A 21,354-nucleotide genomic window follows, 5' to 3' on the forward strand; every position below is an offset into this window, starting at 1 on the left:
GCGAGGGATAATTGGGTGGATCGAAAACAAGAGGAGCAATTGATCAGGTTGATTTGTTTCTGCAGAGAGGAAGGGTTAAAAAGCCACACACTCCTGTGTGTAAACACACACTTGTGCAAAAGTATGATAGATTTGAACACATGTTTAGCATAGACGAGTGGATGCATGCATACAGCTCACACACATAGACATGCTACTCAATGTATGGAAACTCAGCGTAATCATGTGATAACATGACATTAGATTTTAAATTGTTGTGGGTGTTATAATACTTGTTACAACGTTCTGCTGTTATTTCTAAACATCCACAACCCATGTTGTCTGACAACAAAAATGAGAAAATATTTATATTGCTATTTTGTGTATCTGAATGTGTGCGGGTGAGAGGTTTTTGGATGTCAGGCAGCTGACAGTCATCATGTCTAATTACACTTTTAGCCTCTTTCAGATTGTGTTGCACCAGCATCACCTAGAGGATACGGACAATCACAGCAGTTTCACAGCTTCACCTATTTCTCTGTCATCTACCGTCTCTGTAGTAGAAAGCAATGAAAGCAACTTTGTATATTAAACATGCTTTATTTGTGAATAAATCGGTGTGATGATACGTTTAATATGTTTTATGTATAAAACCAATTAAATATTGCTTATTTACGTACATTTACGAGTATCTTGTTATCAATATCAGATTGGGATGCTGATGCAAATTTAAATTCCTATGTTGTGTTTAGCTTTCACTGTTCTGGGTCAACCGTCAGACTGACTCATAACGTATCAAGTATTGAGGAGATTTGAGAATGATGATGACTGGACATGGTCCAAAAATATACTGTGAAAATAAATATATTTCCCTGTCAGCCTTATTTGTTCTCATGAATAAGAGGCGTTGATAAGTCTGTAATATTTATTTCTACAAGGGGAGAAGTAAACTCTATCATTGGCCACCAATGTTACTTATTCTGTTCACCTTTTCTGTATTTTTTCTGTATGCTCACAATTATTAGGTTATATGAGGAAGTGTTAATAACAATACACAGTATTGACTGACGTCCTTTTAACGATGTCTTTGCTCGTCCATTTTCTTTTCCTGAAAGTAAAATGGGAAAGTTTATTAGACATATTTGTGTAACCTACAAGGCATTCCAAGGTTTCAGCAAGATACTGCTCTGCATGCCATAAAATACACGTGTATAGTTGCATTAGCAGAGACTTCCCAAGCAGATCCGAACATGATGCTCAAGCCGTGGCTTCATACCACCATCAAGTGGCAGGACTGTGTACAACCACAGAAGAAGACATGACGCACTGTAGTTGAAGTTCAAGGATGGTTAGATTCTGCTTTTTTGTCTTGTTCAGTTGAAGAAAAATGCATATTGAAGCAATTCTGTGAGTAAAGTCAGCAGTTGGAATGAGACGCACAGGGATGTTTTGGATGAAGTTTTCGAATTCAAGCTGAGCTCCACAATTTCATTCAAACAAGGCCTTCAGAGGTACAGCTCTCATTTTGGATCTGCAAATACACGTATTCTCAGTCCCGGATCTGGGCCATGTTTTCTTTGTCATCAACGATAATGCAGCAGAAATTAAGAATGTTTAAAGAAAAGCAATTGGTGATTAAAACATGTTTGTTATTGGCTGATTATAGTGATGTTAAGCAAACATATTTAGATTTAAAGCTGGATTCCTTGTAAAGAATGTTATACCTTGCAGTGTAGCAGACTTAAAACAGTAGAATTTAGTACATGAAATCTACAGAAAATACATTTCCACAAACAACTGACGATTTGTGAAGTCTTCATAACAAACTAATAATTCATAGACTTCCTTTTTAGTGTCTTAAGAGTCTCCATCAGGAGACTAACATCCTAGACATGCTACTTTCCAAACCTTTGGTCCTTTTTCTTCGTTTGTCATGTACGCCTCTTTGCTCATCTGTGGCCCGACTTTGTGAGCATCATGGGACCCAGACTCCACCTCACTGAAAGATCCTCCTCTGATCACTATCCAAATCCCCAATTGATTGATCCCGATGGTGGCACGTGGCGCCTCCTCATTGGATGTTACCGTGATTGACTGGGAAGGGGAAGAGGGGGAGGCCGGAAGAAACCATTCATCCGGCCAATACTGCGAATGAAAAATACGCGATGATTATTGACTCCGGCCGGGACATCTAGACTTCGGATTTCAAAGAGGATTACGGGCCTATCAGAATTAGATGGTGCGATTACAATAATGGCTAATTTATGATCGGATTAGATACTTATTCACACGGTCATCGGCGCAGACCCCCCCCCCCCATCCATCCTCCCCCACAACCTGCGAATAAACACCCGAACGGGCGATCGGGATGCGGCGCTTATTTCGGTGACGCTGTGATGTGTACCTGCGAAATCCAAACAACAATGAGGATCCGATTTGACTTCCAGTTGGATTAGTCGTTTCCTCGCTTTTATTTTATTTTATTTTTTATTTGACGTCATTTGGGCATGATTCTCGTGCGGAGCTTCGTGCAGCCATTGCTGCTGTTGCTCCACAGCGGATGGTTGGGGGTCGCACCGAGCCCCACCGACGAGGGAGCCCTGCGAGCCGGCCACGGGGAGCACGGAGAGCCGGGGCACAAGGAGCCCCACAAGGACTCCTACGGCACCTTCGCCTCCGAGTTCCTGGAGTCCAGATACCTGTCCGATGACGGTAAGGACCTAACGTGGGTTCAGACAGACTTGCACGTCTAACCGGAAATTGAACAAAAACTGTAAACAAAGAAAGTTTGGTTGTGCGTCCAACCTGCACTGTGCAGGGCCTTTCAGGACCCAGGCCAGTTCCCCGGTGGTAGCTGCCCCCCCTCCTCACACACACACACACACACACACACACACACACACACAGAGTGCAGATGGCCTCCCCCTAGTTGCCCTTCTGGTTGTAATGAAAACAAACATGAAATGGTATTGTGTGGAACCAACACAGTGTGGATCTTGCATGTTGCAGGTTATCCGTTCCCCACCGCCCCACCAGTGGATCCCTTTGCCAAGATCAAAGTCGTCGACTGTGGAGTAACCAAAGGCTGCATCAGGTTAGACACGTCTTTCCCCTGCTCGCCCTTTCTGAGCAGAACTTCTGGTGACGCTTTTATTCCCAGAGGCCGTTTTATCCTCCATGCCCAAGCTCTGAAGCTAGAGCTGAACATATGTTGTATTTTATGTTGTATTTTAAACCCATAAGTAAAATGACCTTCAAGAAAGTGGCCCAGATTGGTCCTTCTGTTATCAAGAGTGTGAACATTGTGAATCTCATCTTTTCCAATGAAATATATTTGTCATGCCAAGGATTGGCGCCTTCAAAGTGATCGCATGTTTTCGGCGATGTACAGATATGGGAAGCCAGGCTGCGATGCTGAAACGTGTGACTACTTTCTGAGTTATCGCCGCATCGGGACAGATGTTGAGTACGAGATGAGTTCGGACACGGACGGCTGGGTGGCTGTAGGTTTTTCATCTGACAAGAAAATGGTGAGCAGCTGCACAACAACAACAGAGAGTGATTTAGAGCCCAACTTAATACACTTTTATATGTTGCTTCAGACCAAATGCACGGCCCATAATCTCTGATTAAATATGGTCGTGGTGAAAACGAAGCAACTTTTTAGGAGTTAACGGTCACTAACCAAATGAGTAACTACACAAAGGTTTACATTGAAGATTTTTATACCAAATGCAATCGCTCACTTTTTACATTGTTTTCTTTTTTGTCTTCTTTGGCCTAAAGTTAAACAGCCTTAACACACTGTATCCTACTATATAATACTTTTAATGAAATCCTTCTAAGGCACGTGAGTGATTACAAGTTATTTATTGGAAAGATACACAAAATTAGATTAACCGTCCTCCCATTTCATCACTGCCGTTTTATTTGGAAACATTGGCTACTTTCTTTAACGGGGTCACTTTTTCAAACATAAGCTGAAAATGAAAAGTCAGTCTTTGGTTAAACGTGTCACAACTTGTGTTGATAGTGAAGCCATGATGATCGCAAGAAAGCATTTTTCAATTTAAGGGTTCACACATCTAACGGTTTGAGAATCATTGGTTTAATGTGTTTACACAAAATAGAATAAATAATAAATAAAATCGACGCAAGAACAACAGTTTCCTGTCTTTATGTATAAGCACTGGGATTGACAACAATATAAAGAAAAACTAGTTGTAGATAAAAGATGATCTCGGGTGACTCTAGTGTCATTGAGTGAAAGTCCTGTGGCATGAAACAATTTAGCTTACTACACAATCATAAGCAGTAACTTTTTATATTTTGTGGCAGAATTAAACCATGTGTACATTTCTCTCATAGCTTTTCATCCCCTCGTGTTTCCTCAGGGAGGAGACGATGTCATGGGCTGTGTCCACGACGATAACGGACGTGTGCGGATTCATCACTTCTACAATGTCGGCCAGTGGGCCAAAGAAATAAAAAGAAACCCTGCAAGAGACGAAGAGGGCGTCTTCGAGAACAACCGGGTGACGTGTCGGTTTAAACGGCCTTTATATGTCCCCAGGGAGGAAACGCTTGTGGACTTGCACCTTTCGTGGTATTACCTGTTTGCTTGGGGACCTGCCATACAAGGTGACCGATCAAGCGTCAGCGTCAAGTCGACTGTCTTTTTGCTTTCCTTTTTTTTGCTGTTCGTCTCGTCTTACGGTCGCCTTGCCTTTTTCCGACAGGTTCCATCACGAGGCATGACATCGACAATCCGCCCGTCAGTGACCACATGATCAGCATCTATAAGTACGAGGACATCTTCATGCCTTCTACGGCCTACCAGACCTTCAACTCTCCCCTCTGCTTACTGCTCATAGTGGCCCTCACCTTCTACTTACTGATGGGAACGCCGTAGTGAAGCACAGCGGAGCACATTGTGCACAAGAGAGCAAAGAGAGGAAGAGAAACAGCAATAAATAAGTTGTGCAGAGACATTATAAAATATATTAAACACAATAAACAGTATACTGCTTGCACCATAGGGTTACGCTGAACTCATATAGATAATGACAAACAAATAATGACCAGAGCAGTGTTATATTAAAGATAGGCCAGTTATTTTCAGAATTCATCATTGCTTCCAAGTATTTCAAATATATGAGAATTACACATGTTAATACGTAAATCCCACAATTCTTTGAAATACTGCATGCACAGGGTTGTCGATATATGTTGAACAGAAGGGTTTTCAGAGGACAGAAGAAAACGAGCAGTTCTCAGCCGCTTGCACAAACACTGTCTCTTCCTTGTTTGTTGTTTGTACAAGTTCACCATCTAAAATATGTTTTTCCCATGTTTGGCTCAACTTTCACATCATTGCGTTTCAGGATCCACCCCCTATTTCTCAACCAAAGCGTCGGTTGGGTGAGTTTATTAATGCTGGGAAACTGCGACTATGCTTTAAAGACACAGAGGCTGCTAAGGAGTTAATGTTGCAAGCAATAACACACTTTAGCAAACTGTGGATGGAACCGTTTGATGGACATGGACTCATTTGCCCCCCCCCAAAATCCCTGAGGCCGTCGCTGTAGCCTTTTAACCTGTATGAAAAAATGGGATGGATACGTTAAAACACCCCCAGCTGAAATAATCTTTTGTGGTTGTATTTATTATCGATAAAACAAACGAATCAAAGTCAAACAGCATCATGCCATAGGAGATTCTCTTTAATAGAATTTAGAAATGATAATATTCAAGTACCATTGAGGACACGAAAAAGGCAGCGGTTTTAGCAACATGTAAGTGTTAGTGAAGAAATGTTGATGTATAAAAAGTCTACCAGGGTAACAATCACTGAGTAGCGGCAACATTTATTGAAAAAAAAAATGAATAAAACATTTTAAAAAGAGATGTAATAAATAGGAACTGATTAAAGATTTTTTTTTTTTTTTGGAAAATCCCAAAACAAAATTTGAATCATTCATGCCTTAGACAGAAAAAAGTTGTTATATGAGTAATTGAAAAAAAACAATGTTATATTTTAGTAATTCAAATCAAGATTTTGTAATATATAGCATAAGATGACGCAGCAGAAAGGTTGGTATTTGGAAGTGGGCGATTTAAAAATACATGGAGAGAGCGTGGTATGGAAATATTTAATGAAAATGTCAGAGGTTCCACAAAGAGGTGGAAGTTAGTCTCATAGTGAATGATGAATGAGGTCATAAAGAAATGAAATGACTTTTAAGGTTTTGAATAGTACAAAATAATTCAAGCAGTAGTAGAAAGAAAAGCCAGAATATAATATTGGAGGCATTGTTGCCAATATTGTAAAATTGCAGACTGTTAGCTGATGATGATGATGAAACATGGCAGATTTATTATTCATCTTTTATTCAGGTCAGATGATGGTTTAGGTGTAAGTGAAGCAAACAAATAATGGTTTATAAGAGATGAAGATGCTCCATCCACTACGGCGGAAAGTGAACGGTTATGAGATTATATGTGAGGGGGAACACTGTCAACAACATTTTTCTTTATTTTGTCAGAAGAACGATTTACTGAGAGAAGCTTTTAAAAAATGGAGCGAGGGGGAGTGGAGAGGAAATACTATACGAAACACATCCTATTAAACAATGCTGGAACCTTCACTTTACAGTAATTCGGGTCAACAAGACTAATGAAAATAATTGGATAATTTTTCCATAATTATTTGGTTCCATTTGTTTGCTTAGTAGCTTTGCTGCTAAAATTAGATTCCGGACGTCTCCTCCACTCTCCAGATGACTTGGTGGCAGTAAAGCACCACAAACCGTTTAACTGACCGCCATTAAAAAAAAACAAAAAAAAAACAGTAGAAGAAGAAAGTGGCAAAAACACCGGGGCGGAATCAACATGGCAGACGAGGAGCAACCGACGCCGCAGCCCGCTCGCGCCTCTCCCACCAAGCGGCCTCGCTCCGTCTTTTTCCCCGAGGGCGCGCAGCCGGCCGTCGGCATGGTGAGCCAGCTGCTCGGGCAGCCGTCGTCGCTGAAGTTCGACAAAAACATCAAGCAGGCCTTCTACAACACGGGGGCCATGATCTTCGTGGCGATCTGCTGCGGAGCCTCGGTCCTGGTCTACTTCATCCTGGAGGCCTTCCTGCGCCCGCTGCTCTGGGCGGTGCTCTGCGGCACCTTCCTGCACCCGTTCAAGCACTCGCTGGCCCGGCTCGGCCGCTCGTGGCTCAACGGCCTGCAGGACACCGGCACCCCCATCGTGGTGGGGACCCTGCTGGTGCCCGTGTGGTGCCTGAACCACGGGGTGGAGGCGATGGGGAGGGTGGTGCTCGAGAGGCTCACGCCGCTGCTGGTCATCGGGGCCGGGGCGCCGCTGGTCTACTTCCTCTACCTGTTCTGGAGCGCCGTCGGCATGCAGGTGATCCTCGGGCACGTCTGCGGGATCATCGGGGCCGCGCTGGACTACTTCCACACCGTGTGGGTGAGTGGGTGGAGCGCCTCTGTCAACTGCCCCCTTGTACCCCAGTATATGATTTTTTAAATTATTTTTATTATTTTTATTTTTCTTTGTGTACAAATAGTAACATTTTTTTTCTCTTTTACACATGTTCGAAAAAATACATTCAAAAATAAAAATAAAATAAATTGAGTTTATTTATTTATTGGTTGTTTAGACGATTAGCAATAGTCAATAAGTAATAATAATACATTTAAAGGATTGGCGTTGCTGAGAAATCGCTGCAAATAGTTTACGTTTCTTGTATCTTCGGTAATCACATTTCGTGCAGTTTCAGCGCGATCGATCAATACCTCATTAATCCTAAGCAGCTGCAGGGGCCCGAGTCCAGCTACGCTTTGACTGGATACAAATTGTATTAAATGTTCCTCCTCACATGGTCTGTCCTTTCTCACACAGGGGCCCTTGTCCAAGAATAGAATGAGGCCACGGTATTAAATTACATCGAGAAACGTCTTTGTGTAGTGAAATGGGTGAAGACCTGTGTGCGCAGCTGTTACACACTGCGGCATCACATTTCATACTTTACCTGCCAAACAGCAGCAGCTTATCTGTTGGTTAACAGCAGTCTGGGAAGTATTTTATTATTATAACACTACATGTTGACCCAAACATCCCCTCTGAACTGAAGGGCAAGTATTTATTATAAACACTAACAGAATTGAAACAAAAAACGAGATTGACCTTTTTGGTGTGACGGTACATTTCTCACATGTTGCCCCTCTGCTTCTTGTTTCCTCTCAGGTGTGCACGCTGGTGGTTGGCTACCTGTTGCTAGTCTGTTTCAGGTGGGGCCCTCACACTGAGCACTACCTGAGGGCCGTGGCTCTTCCCGTCTGGGCCATTTTTCTCTTCTACGTTGGTGAGTGTTGGAGAGGCTGCTCAGACATGCTGTCTGTCATTCCAAGCTTTTATTCAAAGTCCCCGTCTCCCCGTTGGAAGATTTCTTCTAATGTCGCCTACTTGCTGAGTAGTAGTCGGAAAAGACATTTTGTTTTTCCAGAAGTGAGATACAAGAGAAGAGCAGACAGACAGAGCACGTGCAGAGTTGCAAAGTAAGACGATAAAGTCGTCAGTATTTTTAGCACACATAAGGCGTGCCGAAAAGACCAGTCGACCTTCCAGTGCCAAATGTTAAAAGTGACCGAGCGCTATCGAGAACACGTTCTGTTTTTCATATCACTGCGCACGTCTGGTCGACGTTATCACTGCGATTAATATATTTTACACAATTTTACGGCTGAATGTAGTCTTCAGCTGACACAAGGATTAATATCGGTGCCCAGAAATAAAAAGTAATGAATCCAAGTATCATGCAGTTGAACAGCAAAGCGATAAAATGCATAGTTGATTTCTACATCTCTTTGTTTTTTTGTAGTGTCTCTGACCGGCTCGTGGAGAGTTCCCTTTTTTGTGGTTGTGGTCGTTCTCATCATTGTGGGCTCCCAAGAGAAACCACCTGATCCCGGCAGAGGTGAATACTCATCGGTTTACATGTGTCACAGTATGTATGTATGTATGTATGTATGTATGTGTGTGTATACATATATATAGTGGTGGTAAATGGGTTTTGTATGAATGAAACAATTTAAATGTGTTGATTTATAGTCGTGAGAGGTGTTTGTGCAGTAGGTGCACGTCGTTGCCTTTATGTAACCGTTATGTCTGCGTATTTACTGTGTAATCGTCAATCTGGCTGTCAGCAAAAAAAACCAAAACAAGTTCCTGAAACGATTGCTTTAAAAGTTAAGGGGGTTTAAATCATTTAAAATGAACTCTTGCTCCGCCGGCTGCTCAACGAGATTCTTTCAAAAGTGGAACAACCCTCCTTCCAGACAATTTTCCTCCTCTGTTGTTCAAGCTCAACCAGTTTGCAGGTGTGATCCAGTATCTTGATACGACACGAGCAGGTGATCAGTTATTCCCTGAATGAGGACCGCTTGGACCACGAGACAATGCAGGATACACAAAAAACCTGTTTAATGCTCATGCTGTTTTGTGTCCCCCCCCCCTCCCCAGGAGAGCTGTCGGGGCAGGTTTTGTCTTTTGCTGCTAATACTTTCTACATGGCGATCTCGTGTAGCAACCTCCAGATGAAAACTGGGCCGAGTGAAACCTCGACTCCAGGTAAGAAGACTCCAAATCTGTCCATCACACCGGTTATGCACGATCTATTAACCCAGAAAAAACTTACTACATGGCTACTCACTGGAGAAATCAATCATTTGGCACTAAACATTTGACACGGTCCACATTGCTTTGCCTCCAGTAGCTTTTAGAGGAACTGCGGTTCGAGGCGCTTCTGTTTTAGCTTCACTGCCGTTCGAAAGACACATTCACACCCTTTTTGCTTCTGTCTTTTTCTTCCTCTATGCGCTTCCTCTGTGGCAACTCCTCAATGTCCTTCAAGGCGGCGCGCCGTCCGCGGGCCCCCTTCCCGCCACGCCCGGGCTCCCCCGCGGCTTTCGCTCGCTGCCAACCGGCCTCTTCCAGAACGAGAAGAGCGCCCAGCGAGCCAGCGACATCTACTTCATTCTACTCCTGTGGGCCATTGTACTGGTTCAGGTCTGGCTCAACCTCTGGATCCTCCAGCTGCTGCCTATCCCTGTGGCCGGTACACAAAACGCCGTTCACCGCGCTGATCGCTCTGCTGCGCGCGGATCTACAGTGTCCTTTCTGCTTCAGTGTGGGTGCTGAAGAAGCTGGTGGTCCGCTTCGGCCTGAAGGGCTTCGCGGAGCGGACCGTGGTCTCCTGGTGGGCCGTGCTGGAGAAGCTCGGACGTGAGCGAGAGGGGGCCCTGCTGCCCGGGCCGATCAAAGGCTTGGCTCAGTTCCTGCTGCGTATCGACACGAAGGTAACGTGCCCGACTGTTCTCCAGGTGCCGGCGGCACAGGCGCTGTCCTCACTTCCTCTTCCTTTGTGATTTCACAAACAAACACACACCTTTTCTGCTCCAAGTTTATAATTAGCACTACGGTCAGACGGGCTTCGCTCATCGCGTGGCATCTTTTCCTGACTTCCTGATCTTTTGTGTTGCAGCCGTCCTCCAGGACATTTGCATATAAGTAAACACCCCCAGATACAACAAACAAAACATGAAACCAGATATTTGTTTTGACTCTTGACACTGCGAAGGAGAAAGTAGCATGCAATAAACCAACCAACTGGGCTTTGGTACTTATTTCTCAGACGCTCAGATGCTCTTTGATTTTGGTCAAAGCCGATTGCGATGTACCAATAAATATTAAGCGCATCACCGACTCTGCAGTTCACCTCGGTTCTGCATAACGTCCATCGGCTGTTTGGATCCATTCACGACTTTACAGCAGCTGGTGAACAAACATCAGAACCATTTCCGGTTGTAGTTACGTTGTTTGTTGCAATGATTTGCATCCCACTGTGCCACTTCCTGATGCCCCCTCCCCCCCCCGGCCCGAACCCAAAGAGTTGGTAACAGGGGCACATGTGATAACCGCTGCACAGGTCTGTCCACAAAATAATCTTCCCGATGTCTCTCTGTCTCCTCCCCAAGCTCTGGCATTGGCTTAACAAGCAGGTAATGATTCGGAGCAGCGCAGCGCCGAGAGAAAGAGAGACAGGGAGCGTGCATGAAAGAAAGCGAGAGGAGACCTCCTTGTTTACGTGTGTGTGTGTGTGTGTGAGCACAAGCTTGGACTGGCGCTTTACCCATCCACTCCCACCACCCCTCCATCCTGTCCACACGTCTTCCACACTTGCTTTCCTGACTCATGCTTTTATTAGACAGGAAGCTACGCCTGGGGAGGGGCGGGGGGGGACTCTTTGGTCCCTTTGCCTCATTCGTACCTTCCTGCTGCGGTGGAGCCGGGGGGCTTCTGCCTGAGTGTGTGAGTGTGTGGGGGGCTGCATGGAGAGGCGGAGCAGGGCAGAGCGTTAGGAGAGGGCAGCGTTTCTGATTCTTAGTGTTTGTTGACTGAAACGGGGGATGTTTTTTTATGGAGATCAAGAAGAAACACTTTCCACGGATCCTGTGGAGAGATTAGATTTCTTTTTGACATTTTATGGAGGAGCGAGGGGGTGGACAAAACAATGGAAACACCGTTTGTCAATATGAAGTAGCACTAAATAAAAAGTAACATGGGCAAACGTATACGAAGAGCTTTTTCTTTGTTGTACTGCTACATGACACAGGACCTGTTTGTATTTGGTAGCACATTACACACTTTTAAGGGACAAATGATATTTTGGAGATTCTGGAAAAAAAAGTTTTGTATCTTAATCAGAACAAAACCCAAACTGTAAAGAAATATAACCCACTAACAAGGGTTCCCCGTGTAGGCAAGTAAGTATTGAGAGACAGGCCAACATGTTGTTTTTTTATTGTTCGCCTTATGCAGATTTATTACGTTTGAGACCTGATGACTTTAAAGATGGATGCCTGAGTATCTTACCTGAACATAAACTTAGTTAGGTGCAAGGAAAATGGTGAAACGGGTCATTAGACCCTTTTAACGGTAAATTGTGCTTGTTTGTAATTGTACATTGGCTCTGGGAATTTAGGGCCAATGGTGGAGCACAGAAAGTTCTGTTTTTGTTGAGACCACGAGGTGGTTGGGTGCAATGTTGAGATCTGTGAATACAGCTGTGTTCATTTATGTACATTTTCATTATATTTACGGTGCCTTTTTGCTGTATTGTAACTGCAACGCTGACTGTGTGGCCTCTCTGAAATGGTGTTAGTGGTCTTGTATTGCATTCAGTGATGGGATTTTTTCTAATTGGTAATCCACTAAATGGCGTAGTTATGTGCCTGAGTTAGTTATTTTAAAGTCAAAGTCCTCTCTGACGTGGTGTTTCCATTTTTTTTTTTTTGCTGTACTGGGTCCACATCAGTCCCCCTGCAGAGTGCCATTTGTCGAGTAAAACCACATTCTTAGATGGAGGGTCAACGGTCGCCAACTACAACCATCGCTTTATTCTACAATTCACTTTGAAATACCGGATGGGCTTGCAACAATTTATGAAATAAAAGACACTGGATGTCTTGCATTCAGAGCACACGGCCGGTAGTTTTTCACTTTGCATGTTTCAGTGCAAGGATGCGTGCATGCTCTCCAGCTATCCTGGCTCACTCACTCAATGACCTCGCTTCTCTCAGGGCCCAAGCAGGCAGCGTTTAGATCCGCAGTGGCTTCTTCCCCCCGGGGGACGGACACAGGTGTCTCCACGTCTCTGATCACTATGTGTTTCTGGGCCTTCTTCAGACGTCTGCTCACTATCTACCCTCCCCCCCCCCTTTTTTTCTTCCATATCTTGTCTGCGTAGATGATTGTGTGGTTGGAGCGATCTCTGGATAAAATCATCAGCATCTTCATCATCTTCCTCCTGGTCACGGGGACCCTGCTCATGGCTCTGCTGCTCACCGCTATGGTACCACTGCATTTGTTTTTTTCTTTTTGAATTACTTCACTGCACTTCAGAGGCACGGACCGCGGCAAAGTGACTTCTATCCTTCCAGGTTCACCACGAAAGTGTTCACATCATCGACGTAACCAGCAACCTCATCAACGAGACCGTGTCCAACCACCCGGAATGGGCAAAGTACGAACGTTTTTTGTTGTTTTTTTGGTCTTTTGCTTTCGTGTTGGTCATTTCTTTGCACATCCCCCTCCTCTAGTTGGCTTCCTGAGGCTCGTGTGGTGCAGAAGGCTCTCAATTCAGCTGCTACGAACGTTCATCAACACGGTAGAGAGTGGATAACACAAAAGGTAAGATTAACGATTGCTCGTATACTGTTTTCCATTTATATCTCTCACTCAATAAGGAGGAAAGGAAAAATCTCTTGTGCAGCTCCAAAAGATGTTGGGGGATAAGGTGAACAACACAGCTGTGATCGAGAAACAGGTGTTGGAGCTCTGGGACCGATTATACCACTCCTGGTTCGTGAAGGTCAGTCGAGTCCATCTAACCTCTTTATGTCTGGGAGGGATTTATCCTTTTTTTTTTTTTATAAATCCCCGAGCTAAAACCATTCCCTGCATCTCCCAGAACATGACTCACCCTGGACGGCTGCGCGGCCAGAAGATGATGGTGCAGAGGGGAAACAGCTGGCTGGGCGAAATCCTTGACTGGAAGGACATTGCTTCCTTCCTGCAGGAGAATATTCAGACTCTGCTGTCCGTAAGTATGACCGTGTTTGACGAATACATTTTGCTTTCATGGATCTGTCGGCCTATAATTGTTTAATCGGGCTGTTACAGGGTTTGTTTTGTGCTTTGTCTCAAATATTATGTGTCCAACAAGGATTGGTTTTGATGAAACGTGTGGCCCTGATAGATGGACGATTTTTTAACTTTGTTGTAACGCCAAATGGTGACCTATTTCGAACTCAAGTGGCCGCGTAGTTCTTGTGTGGATGACACTGTCACTGTCGCCCTGTTGTTTGTTTAAAGATCGTGGAGTCCTTGTGGGTGGTAATGAGTAGAAATGTGGGCCTGCTCATCTCCACCACGACGACTCTCCTCACCGTCTTGTTCCACAGCGGCACAGCGCTGCTCAACTTTGTCCTGAGTCTGGTACGCAGCACTAAACCATCCCACACAACGTTACCGTGGCTGCCTTTGGTTTAAGGACATTTATTCATTTGCAATAAATCTGGCAAACATTCCCACTGAAAGAAAGTTTGAATTAGAAAATGTGTCCATACTTTTGACTGGTGCTACATATGCATTCACAATCTGGGTAGCGCAGCTAAAATGCTTTTATTCAGCCCTTAATAGTCACTTGGAGATGTGGCGAGCTCTTAATGGAGCCGTTGTTTGTTGTTTTCATGCGCAGGTCATTTTCCTCACCACTCTCTTCTACCTGTTGAGCTCCAGTGGTGAATATTACAAGCCTGTTAAGTGGGTGATCAGCTTGACGCCCCTCTCCCAGCCTGGACCCTCCTCAAATATCATCGGCCAGTCCGTGGAAGAAGCCATTAGGTACCCACACACACACTAAAACTATTCAGACGGTCTAAGCGGCTGCGTGAAATGACATCATTTTTGACCGTTTGTGACGTTTTTCAAGAGGAGTGTTTGACGCCTCTCTGAAAATGGCCGGTTTCTACGGCTTCTACACCTGGCTCACTCACACCATGTTTGGCATCAGCATAGTCTTCATTCCTTCTGGTGAGTCGCCGTCCGCGTGCCGTTACTTCGCCCGCTGAGCCACATTCCGTGTCTGTTTTTTTCAACCCTTCTCCCCCAACCTGAAGCTCTGGCCTCCATCTTGGGCGCGGTACCGTTCCTGGGAACCTACTGGGCCGCCGTGCCGGCGGTGTGTGACCTGTGGTTGGTGCAGGGCGAAGGTGTCAAGGCCCTGCTGCTGCTGATCTGCCACCTGCTGCCAACGTACTTTGTAGATACAGCGATCTACTCTGACATATCCGGGTGCGTGCGGATGACCGTTACTACAAGCGAGCGTGTTTGATGTTTGGGTTTCCCCTGTGTGGACAGAGTTAAAGACAAACGACAAACTGCCTGGTTGGTTCCTAAATGGGGCTTTCGAAGGGAACCGTTCTGTTAAATGTACTAACAGTGTGTCTGTTTTAGAAGTGCTCATCTGTTGGATACATAATGAAAACCAGACCGATGTCCTCATAATGACGGCTGTTATTGCCCGCTCAGCCTGTTTCCCTCTTGAATCGTGTTTCCTGCAGCGCTTCATGGTCCGACCTTAATTCAATCCTGGCTTAAGGAAAGGGGGAGAAATGATTCATAATTTTACATCAGTGTTGATTTTCTCTGTGACAATAATCACTTTGGATAGTTTGTAAATGCCTGGTAAAGACTGCCAGAAAGCTATGTTTTAATGTCTACATCGAACGGTAATAAAGAAAAAGTTCACTTCTTCAATATGATTCAAGTCTGAAAAGGTTTTGTGATGCTTTTAGAATAAACATGATTTCTATTCGGCACGTTCTTAATGTTCATCTGTTTTCTCGTGCTTGTCCCAGGGGTGGACACCCGTATCTGACGGGCCTGGCGGTGGCGGGCGGCGCATACTATCTAGGTCTGGAGGGCGCCATCATCGGGCCCATCCTCCTGTGCATCCTGGTAGTTGCAGCCAACATCTACAGTGCCATGCTGATGAGCCCCAGCTCTGCAGCGCCGACCCCGGTGCACTCCACCTGGCCGCTCAACCAAATCAGGTACGGCCCAAATCTGAGCCGCCTTCATAGAGCTGATGACAAAGGCAGACACACTGAACCGTTGTCGCTTGGTCACCCTTAGGACCCTCAACGACTCCACCCCCACTGTCCTGAAAAAGAGTGGTGAGTGAGAGCTTATTGGCTGTTTCCTCACGAGGAAGTGATCCCCATCCCCCGAAGCCCCGCCCTGCGCCACCCGGCTCTACAGAGCTCTGCGCCTAGACAGAGAAGAGACGACGACGACGACGACGACGACGGCGGCGCGGCTTCGTCCCCCGTGACGCTGTACGATGGCCAGAGCGGTTTGTCTGAGCGGCTTGGCTGCAGCGCCCCTCATTCAGGACCCTAAATGGGCCGCGGCGAGTGTTCATCCCGACCCCTGACACAGACCGCTGATATTACAACAAAGCAAGACCGTGATGAGTGACCGAGATGTGGAGGCCGAGCACATTATCCCTCAGAACTCTAGCGCCTGAATTGAGTTTTTCTGTTTAAAGAAGGTTTTGTGATGAACTGTACACATAATATATGTATATTATTTACACACAGATTTATTTATATACTTTTAACATTGAATTTGAAGAGAAAAGGAGTGTTTTATGCCAATAAAATACACACAACAGATGGACCCCCATATCGACGATGCCCCCCGATTTCCACCTTGCTTACCGTGGCTGTGTTTTACGTCACATTGTGCGGCTGTGCATTCATTGTCTCCCCTATTTTTCTCTCCTGTGCAGAGGCTCAAATGCCGTTTGACTGGAAGGCCACTTAAGAGAAGCAGTGCAGTTTAACTTTATGTGTCATTCAGGCTGCCGTGATCGGGAAAGCACCGCCTCTAAATGTTTTTACATGTGCACATGCAACTAACCTTTACATGTCTAACATGCTTAGCTGCTCTGTCCGAATTGAAGCATGTTTACACTTGACTGTGATGTATTTCTGTGAGCACTTTAGAGTTCGCTGAAGGTCACCCCCATCACGCGATTTCATCCTAGTTTATCTGTTGTCAAATGCCTGAATAATTTCTCCTCCCGCCCTCTTCACTTAAACTACAGCGAGAGCACTTTTCTAAGCGATGGGTATAAAGTTTTTAACAGCACCGGAACCGTTAATAACCGAGCGATACAGATGAATAGTGCATCCGTGGCTACTGTGTTCGCTGTCTGAAGAAGCTATGATGTGTTCTGGCTGAGAACGTGTTTAGTTTAGCAACGGTTGGCATGTGCAATTAATTACTGCAGTTTGTTTGATACTTTTGCTATTTTCTTTTTTTTTAATAAACATATTCGCAATAAATGGAATCACTACAATAGATTTTCGGGGGATTCTTATTGCTCATTCTATACTCTACATCGTTGGGTAGTTTAGTACAGAAGTGCTGGCGTTAATGTGCAGGCTTGCTTTCAATGATGATCTTTGTTGTCCTTAACTTATCCTGTCAAGGTTTATTACATCATCAAAAGTAATAGTAAGGCATGTCATAACCAGTAATGACAAAAGTCCCAGTAAAGTGATACATTTTTAAATGTTAAAAACACCTCACTTTACTGTACCTATAATAGTATTAAATGTGTACACTATGGGGAAAAAGACATTGTATAGTAGGCCATAACAAGCCAGTGAGTCATCCTAAAGTAATCAAAGGTCAAAGTGCAATGTCATACAGTCCTAATCGAGTACCTTAACTGCTGCAGAAAAAGATTTTAAACCCGTTGTTCTGCTGGTACCAGTTTAGAAACTGTCATCACAACCCAACTGCCTAAAGAAAAGCATATTTGTGAAATGTCCCTTTAACTAGCGGCCCCTCGTGGCTCACTGCCCCACAGAGGAGGATTTAACCGACAACACAAAGCAGGATCTAACTTTCTGTTCTGTGAGATCTTTACAGATCGTCGAGGTGTCGGCGGGCACAATAAATATCAAACACACGGAAAGCTGCAGCCTCTCAAGTCACGTTATAAACATGGTATTCAGATTAGCAACATTTCAGACTCACAAGATCTAGAATATGTCAATCTCTACAGGCTAATATTTAGCAATGAAGTACTTTATTTTCAACTCCAGTCTATTTGACCTGCGTTCCTTTTAATGTTAATTGAATTCATAGGCGGAGAGAAGAAATGGAGCAGCAAAGGACCACAAAGCTTCACGGGGATGATAATGCTGCTCACTGTCGCAGGTTCACACATCCAAGGCTTCTATAAGCTTCTACAATACTGCGCGGACGTGGTTAACGTAACTGTTTGTCTAAAATGCATTTCCTCAATATGTCCTTCCGAGGTAACAGGTCTTCTGTCAAACCAAAAATTCATGAATTATCGGTTAAAACCTTATTCTTACAAAAATATTCCTACTCATTATTGGTACACAATAACCTAATAGTTTGCAAAGTAATAACTGCAGAGAGTAACAATGTTACTGTTACATTATCAAAAGTTTAGGAATTTTCTCTGAGACTTTCAATAGAACCGGCAAAAATTCAACATCCGTCTCAGTTGAAAAAAAGGATTTAGTGCAGCTTCTGGTTGTGTAATATGACACTGGTTTCACAAACAACGATCAATAAAATAAGAAAACCCAATTAGATGGACACACATCTGAGTCTCCAAATCCGTCTGTTCCTCTGAACATGCTTCAATATTCCGTCTTTTCTTAGAAGTTTCCCTGCGGGCTGCAGTCGGATTGGGCTCTGACCCATTTCTTCACATCAAAGACTCCGGATAGTTCTTCTGAAGTCTGCAGCTCAAAAACCAGTGAGATGCTTCTTGTCTGATGTACACAACCAAATAGTTTCCATAAAGGAGCTGGAAGGAGACATTGATCGACCTTTTGACATTGGGCTTCTAAAATGTGAGACCCTGACATACATTTTACAGGTCTAACTTTCGCTAAAATGAACGTGAAACACATTTGTCCACCGTGTCTTCCTGACGAGTCTCTGTGGCACTAAATCATAATTCAAAACTTGTTCATGAATGGGAGGCAAATTCACCTTAACCATTAACCACCAGAAACATGAGTACATATTTTAGTCCACGTTGAGGTTTGTGCCAGATTTAAGGAGATTCCCTTCAGGAGTTCCTGAGATGTTGTGCTCATGAGAACAGAAAGAAGACATGATGCAGCCAGCTGTATCGCCCACACAGAGACAAGACTATTTCAGAATGATTCATGAGCAAGGAAATGCAGTTTGTCAGGACACACACACACACACACACACACACACACACACACACACACACACACACACACACACACACACACACACACACACACACACACACAGCCAAATGTTGGTGAGAAACACTGAATGGCAACACACCTTTCGTTTGTTCAAAAATAAAATGTAGAGAAGGTTTGTGTATTATTGTATTATTATTATTATTATGTGTGTACAGACAAACAGGCAGAAAATAACACTTTTCCTCGTATTGTTCTGTAAACTTTTCCACCTTTATTTTCTACATTTGGATCAGCTCAGTGTGGAAACCTGGACATGTCAGTTAACTTCAAACCCCGCCCACCCCCAAAATATCAAATCAACCGTTACCATTCCCCTTTCACTCAATCCCCCAAAAAACCCATGAACATCTTCCACGACGGGCTTCTCTCACCCTCGTGTCCACAACATGATCGAGCAGTGTCCTATGTGTAAACCCCCCCCCCACTGAAGGAAGCCCAAATGGTTAAAACCGTTCATGAAATCACCAGTGACCCCAAAACTAACGAAAAGGTTGAAATGAAAACGACGCGCTGACGCAACCCTCACCGAGATATGTCTGGTGGAATACTGCATGTGAGCTTGCACAGGGAGATATGTAGCGATGGATTAAGATATGTCTCCTGCTGTTTCGCCCTTTGTAATCCATGGTTCATATCTTCACCTCCGCTCTCTGCGGACTATCGTTCCGTCCCTGATTAAGTCTCCAACATCACATCGATGCACCGTCTCGGGTATTGTCACAGCGGCTTCCTTTACTCCCCTGGATATGTGCTCCGGAGAGCAGAGACACTTGGTTCTGTTGAAAAGAAGCTAAAAAGAAGGAGAAAAATAAGCAGCTTTTACGCTCTTCTGTCCAAACAGACGCAGGGGCACACTGATCTGACGTCAGTGTACGCTGGTCCACTGTGTGTCCAACAGCGAGGGATCTCTCATCTGTTTGTCCTAGTAAACAGGGAGCTGTTGGACTGGGGATTAGTGCTGAACACACACACGCACGCACACATGCGCGTACACACACACTCCACTGGAGGAAAGAGGCCCTTGGAGTGAATCTTTCTTTAAGAGGTCATTGAGAAGATATGACAATGGATTAAAGTATCTGGTGAAGCCTTATTTCTATTTGTATACGGGATGTGTGTGGATTAGGCAGCGAATATCAGGTACATATGCAGACCTGTGTGTGTGTGTGTGTCTATATTAGCTCTATGTTAAACATCCTTAAAGACAACAGAGACGGACAGGCAGACTAGGGTTACTGCTCTGTGGCACCCTCACAGGGCCGTAGGCGCAGACACAGCAGTGTAAAAAGTCAACATAGAAACCTCAAGATATCACAAACATCATATTTCTATCTCTAGATCTCTGCGGATGGCAGACATCGGGTCAGCGCGTTCAATCCTCTCGTCATTTCATGTGCAGGCCGGTGGAAACTTCTCAGCCCGGAGACTTAGTCTTTAGAATGAGGTGCCCGGGAGTAACACCAGAGGGAGACATACACTGCCGCAAGGCAGTAGGAGGGGCTCTGACACACACACACACACACAACCCTACCCCTAACACAACCCTAACCCTAACCCTACACACACACACACACACACACACACACACACACACACACACACACACACACACACACACACACGCTTCTTCATACGAGTTAATTTTTAAAAATCCATTACAAAATTAAATACAATGAAAGACAAACAACAAAAACAAATTCAGCCCCGTTCTCAAAGCTTACAATCATCTCAACACACACACACACACACACACACACACACACACACACACACACACACACACACACACGGCGGTCAGTAAACGTTAAGTGATGAATTGAGGGTGGACTGCTTTGTCCAAGGAAGCGCTGAGTGCAAACCTCGACTCAACTGGACAGTCTCGTATTCACGCCCAGCGATCAGAGGTAAAATCTCTTTAAAAAACAAAAAAACAAACAAAAATAAAACAACAGCCTTCGTCTCCAAGAGGGAGTCTTTCCTCCTTTCTCGTTCCGAGGACAATAAGACGCGCCCCTCCCTCCTGGCCCCTCGCCGCCGCAGCACCATCCAATCCGGCCTCCTTCCTCTCTTCCCAAATCCCTACGTGGGAAGTCTTTACTCTCCGTGCGCCCAATTTCAATAAACACGTCCGTTCCTCCGGTTGCTCCCTCCGGGTCGCTGTGTGTGTGTGAGTGTGTGTGCTGGTCAGTGTGCAGAGCGTGGTCAGAAGACCTCTGGTAGTGTGACGTTGCGGAGTAGCCACTGCTGGGAGCGTGTGTGTGTGCAGTCTTTGACGCTGGGCACCTGGCTGTCCTCCTCACTGGCCTTGTCCAGACACTGGTTGCTGTTGACGTGGATCAGGCTCAGCTTCTGCACAGAGGGGAGACACGGGGGTGTGAGGGGATGCAGGCTTCTCACTGCCTCAGTTGTGTATTTTATTTTACTGAAATTCCATGTTTTTTCT

The 21,354-nt window shown here is 44.8% G+C and overlaps 3 protein-coding genes across 7 annotated transcripts in view; 2 read left to right on the forward strand and 1 right to left on the reverse strand.

Moving 5' to 3' along the window:
• The first annotated feature begins 2,067 nt into the window (after positions 1-2,067).
• Positions 2,068-5,882, forward strand: frrs1l (ferric-chelate reductase 1-like). Its single transcript, XM_040165996.2, has 5 exons — positions 2,068-2,691; positions 2,989-3,073; positions 3,371-3,509; positions 4,374-4,620; positions 4,719-5,882. Exons 1-5 carry the CDS (start codon positions 2,487-2,489, stop codon positions 4,889-4,891), a joined length of 849 nt encoding a protein of 282 aa, XP_040021930.2. The 5' UTR covers positions 2,068-2,486; the 3' UTR covers positions 4,892-5,882.
• Positions 5,883-5,929: 47 nt separating this feature from the next.
• Positions 5,930-16,978, forward strand: tmem245 (transmembrane protein 245). Of its 4 annotated transcripts, XM_040165991.2 has the most exons (18): positions 5,930-7,455; positions 8,236-8,353; positions 8,870-8,965; positions 9,511-9,618; positions 9,902-10,105; positions 10,177-10,346; positions 11,025-11,048; positions 12,797-12,901; positions 12,990-13,072; positions 13,149-13,239; positions 13,322-13,420; positions 13,520-13,651; positions 13,924-14,046; positions 14,309-14,454; positions 14,543-14,643; positions 14,730-14,904; positions 15,471-15,665; positions 15,748-16,978. In XM_040165991.2, exons 1-18 carry the CDS (start codon positions 6,871-6,873, stop codon positions 15,794-15,796), a joined length of 2,604 nt encoding a protein of 867 aa, XP_040021925.1. In that variant the 5' UTR covers positions 5,930-6,870; the 3' UTR covers positions 15,797-16,978. The 4 variants fall into 4 exon arrangements, with proteins under 4 accessions (XP_040021925.1, XP_077951205.1, XP_040021927.1 ...); XM_078095079.1 differs by lacking the exon at positions 13,924-14,046; XM_040165993.2 differs by lacking the exon at positions 11,025-11,048.
• A 2,121-nt stretch (positions 16,979-19,099) lies between these two features.
• The window catches only part of galnt1 (UDP-N-acetyl-alpha-D-galactosamine:polypeptide N-acetylgalactosaminyltransferase 1), a 29,800-nt gene continuing 27,545 nt past the window's right edge, over positions 19,100-21,354 (reverse strand). For both annotated transcript variants that reach the window (XM_040165994.2, XM_078095081.1), the window contains one exon: positions 19,100-21,260. In XM_040165994.2, the coding sequence (XP_040021928.1) occupies positions 21,114-21,260 (147 nt within the window). In that variant the 3' untranslated portion in view covers positions 19,100-21,113. The remainder of the gene's footprint in view (positions 21,261-21,354) is intronic.

Source organism: Gasterosteus aculeatus, chromosome 20 (assembly GCF_964276395.1).
Source record: "Gasterosteus aculeatus chromosome 20, fGasAcu3.hap1.1, whole genome shotgun sequence".
NCBI lineage: Eukaryota > Metazoa > Chordata > Actinopteri > Perciformes > Gasterosteidae > Gasterosteus > Gasterosteus aculeatus.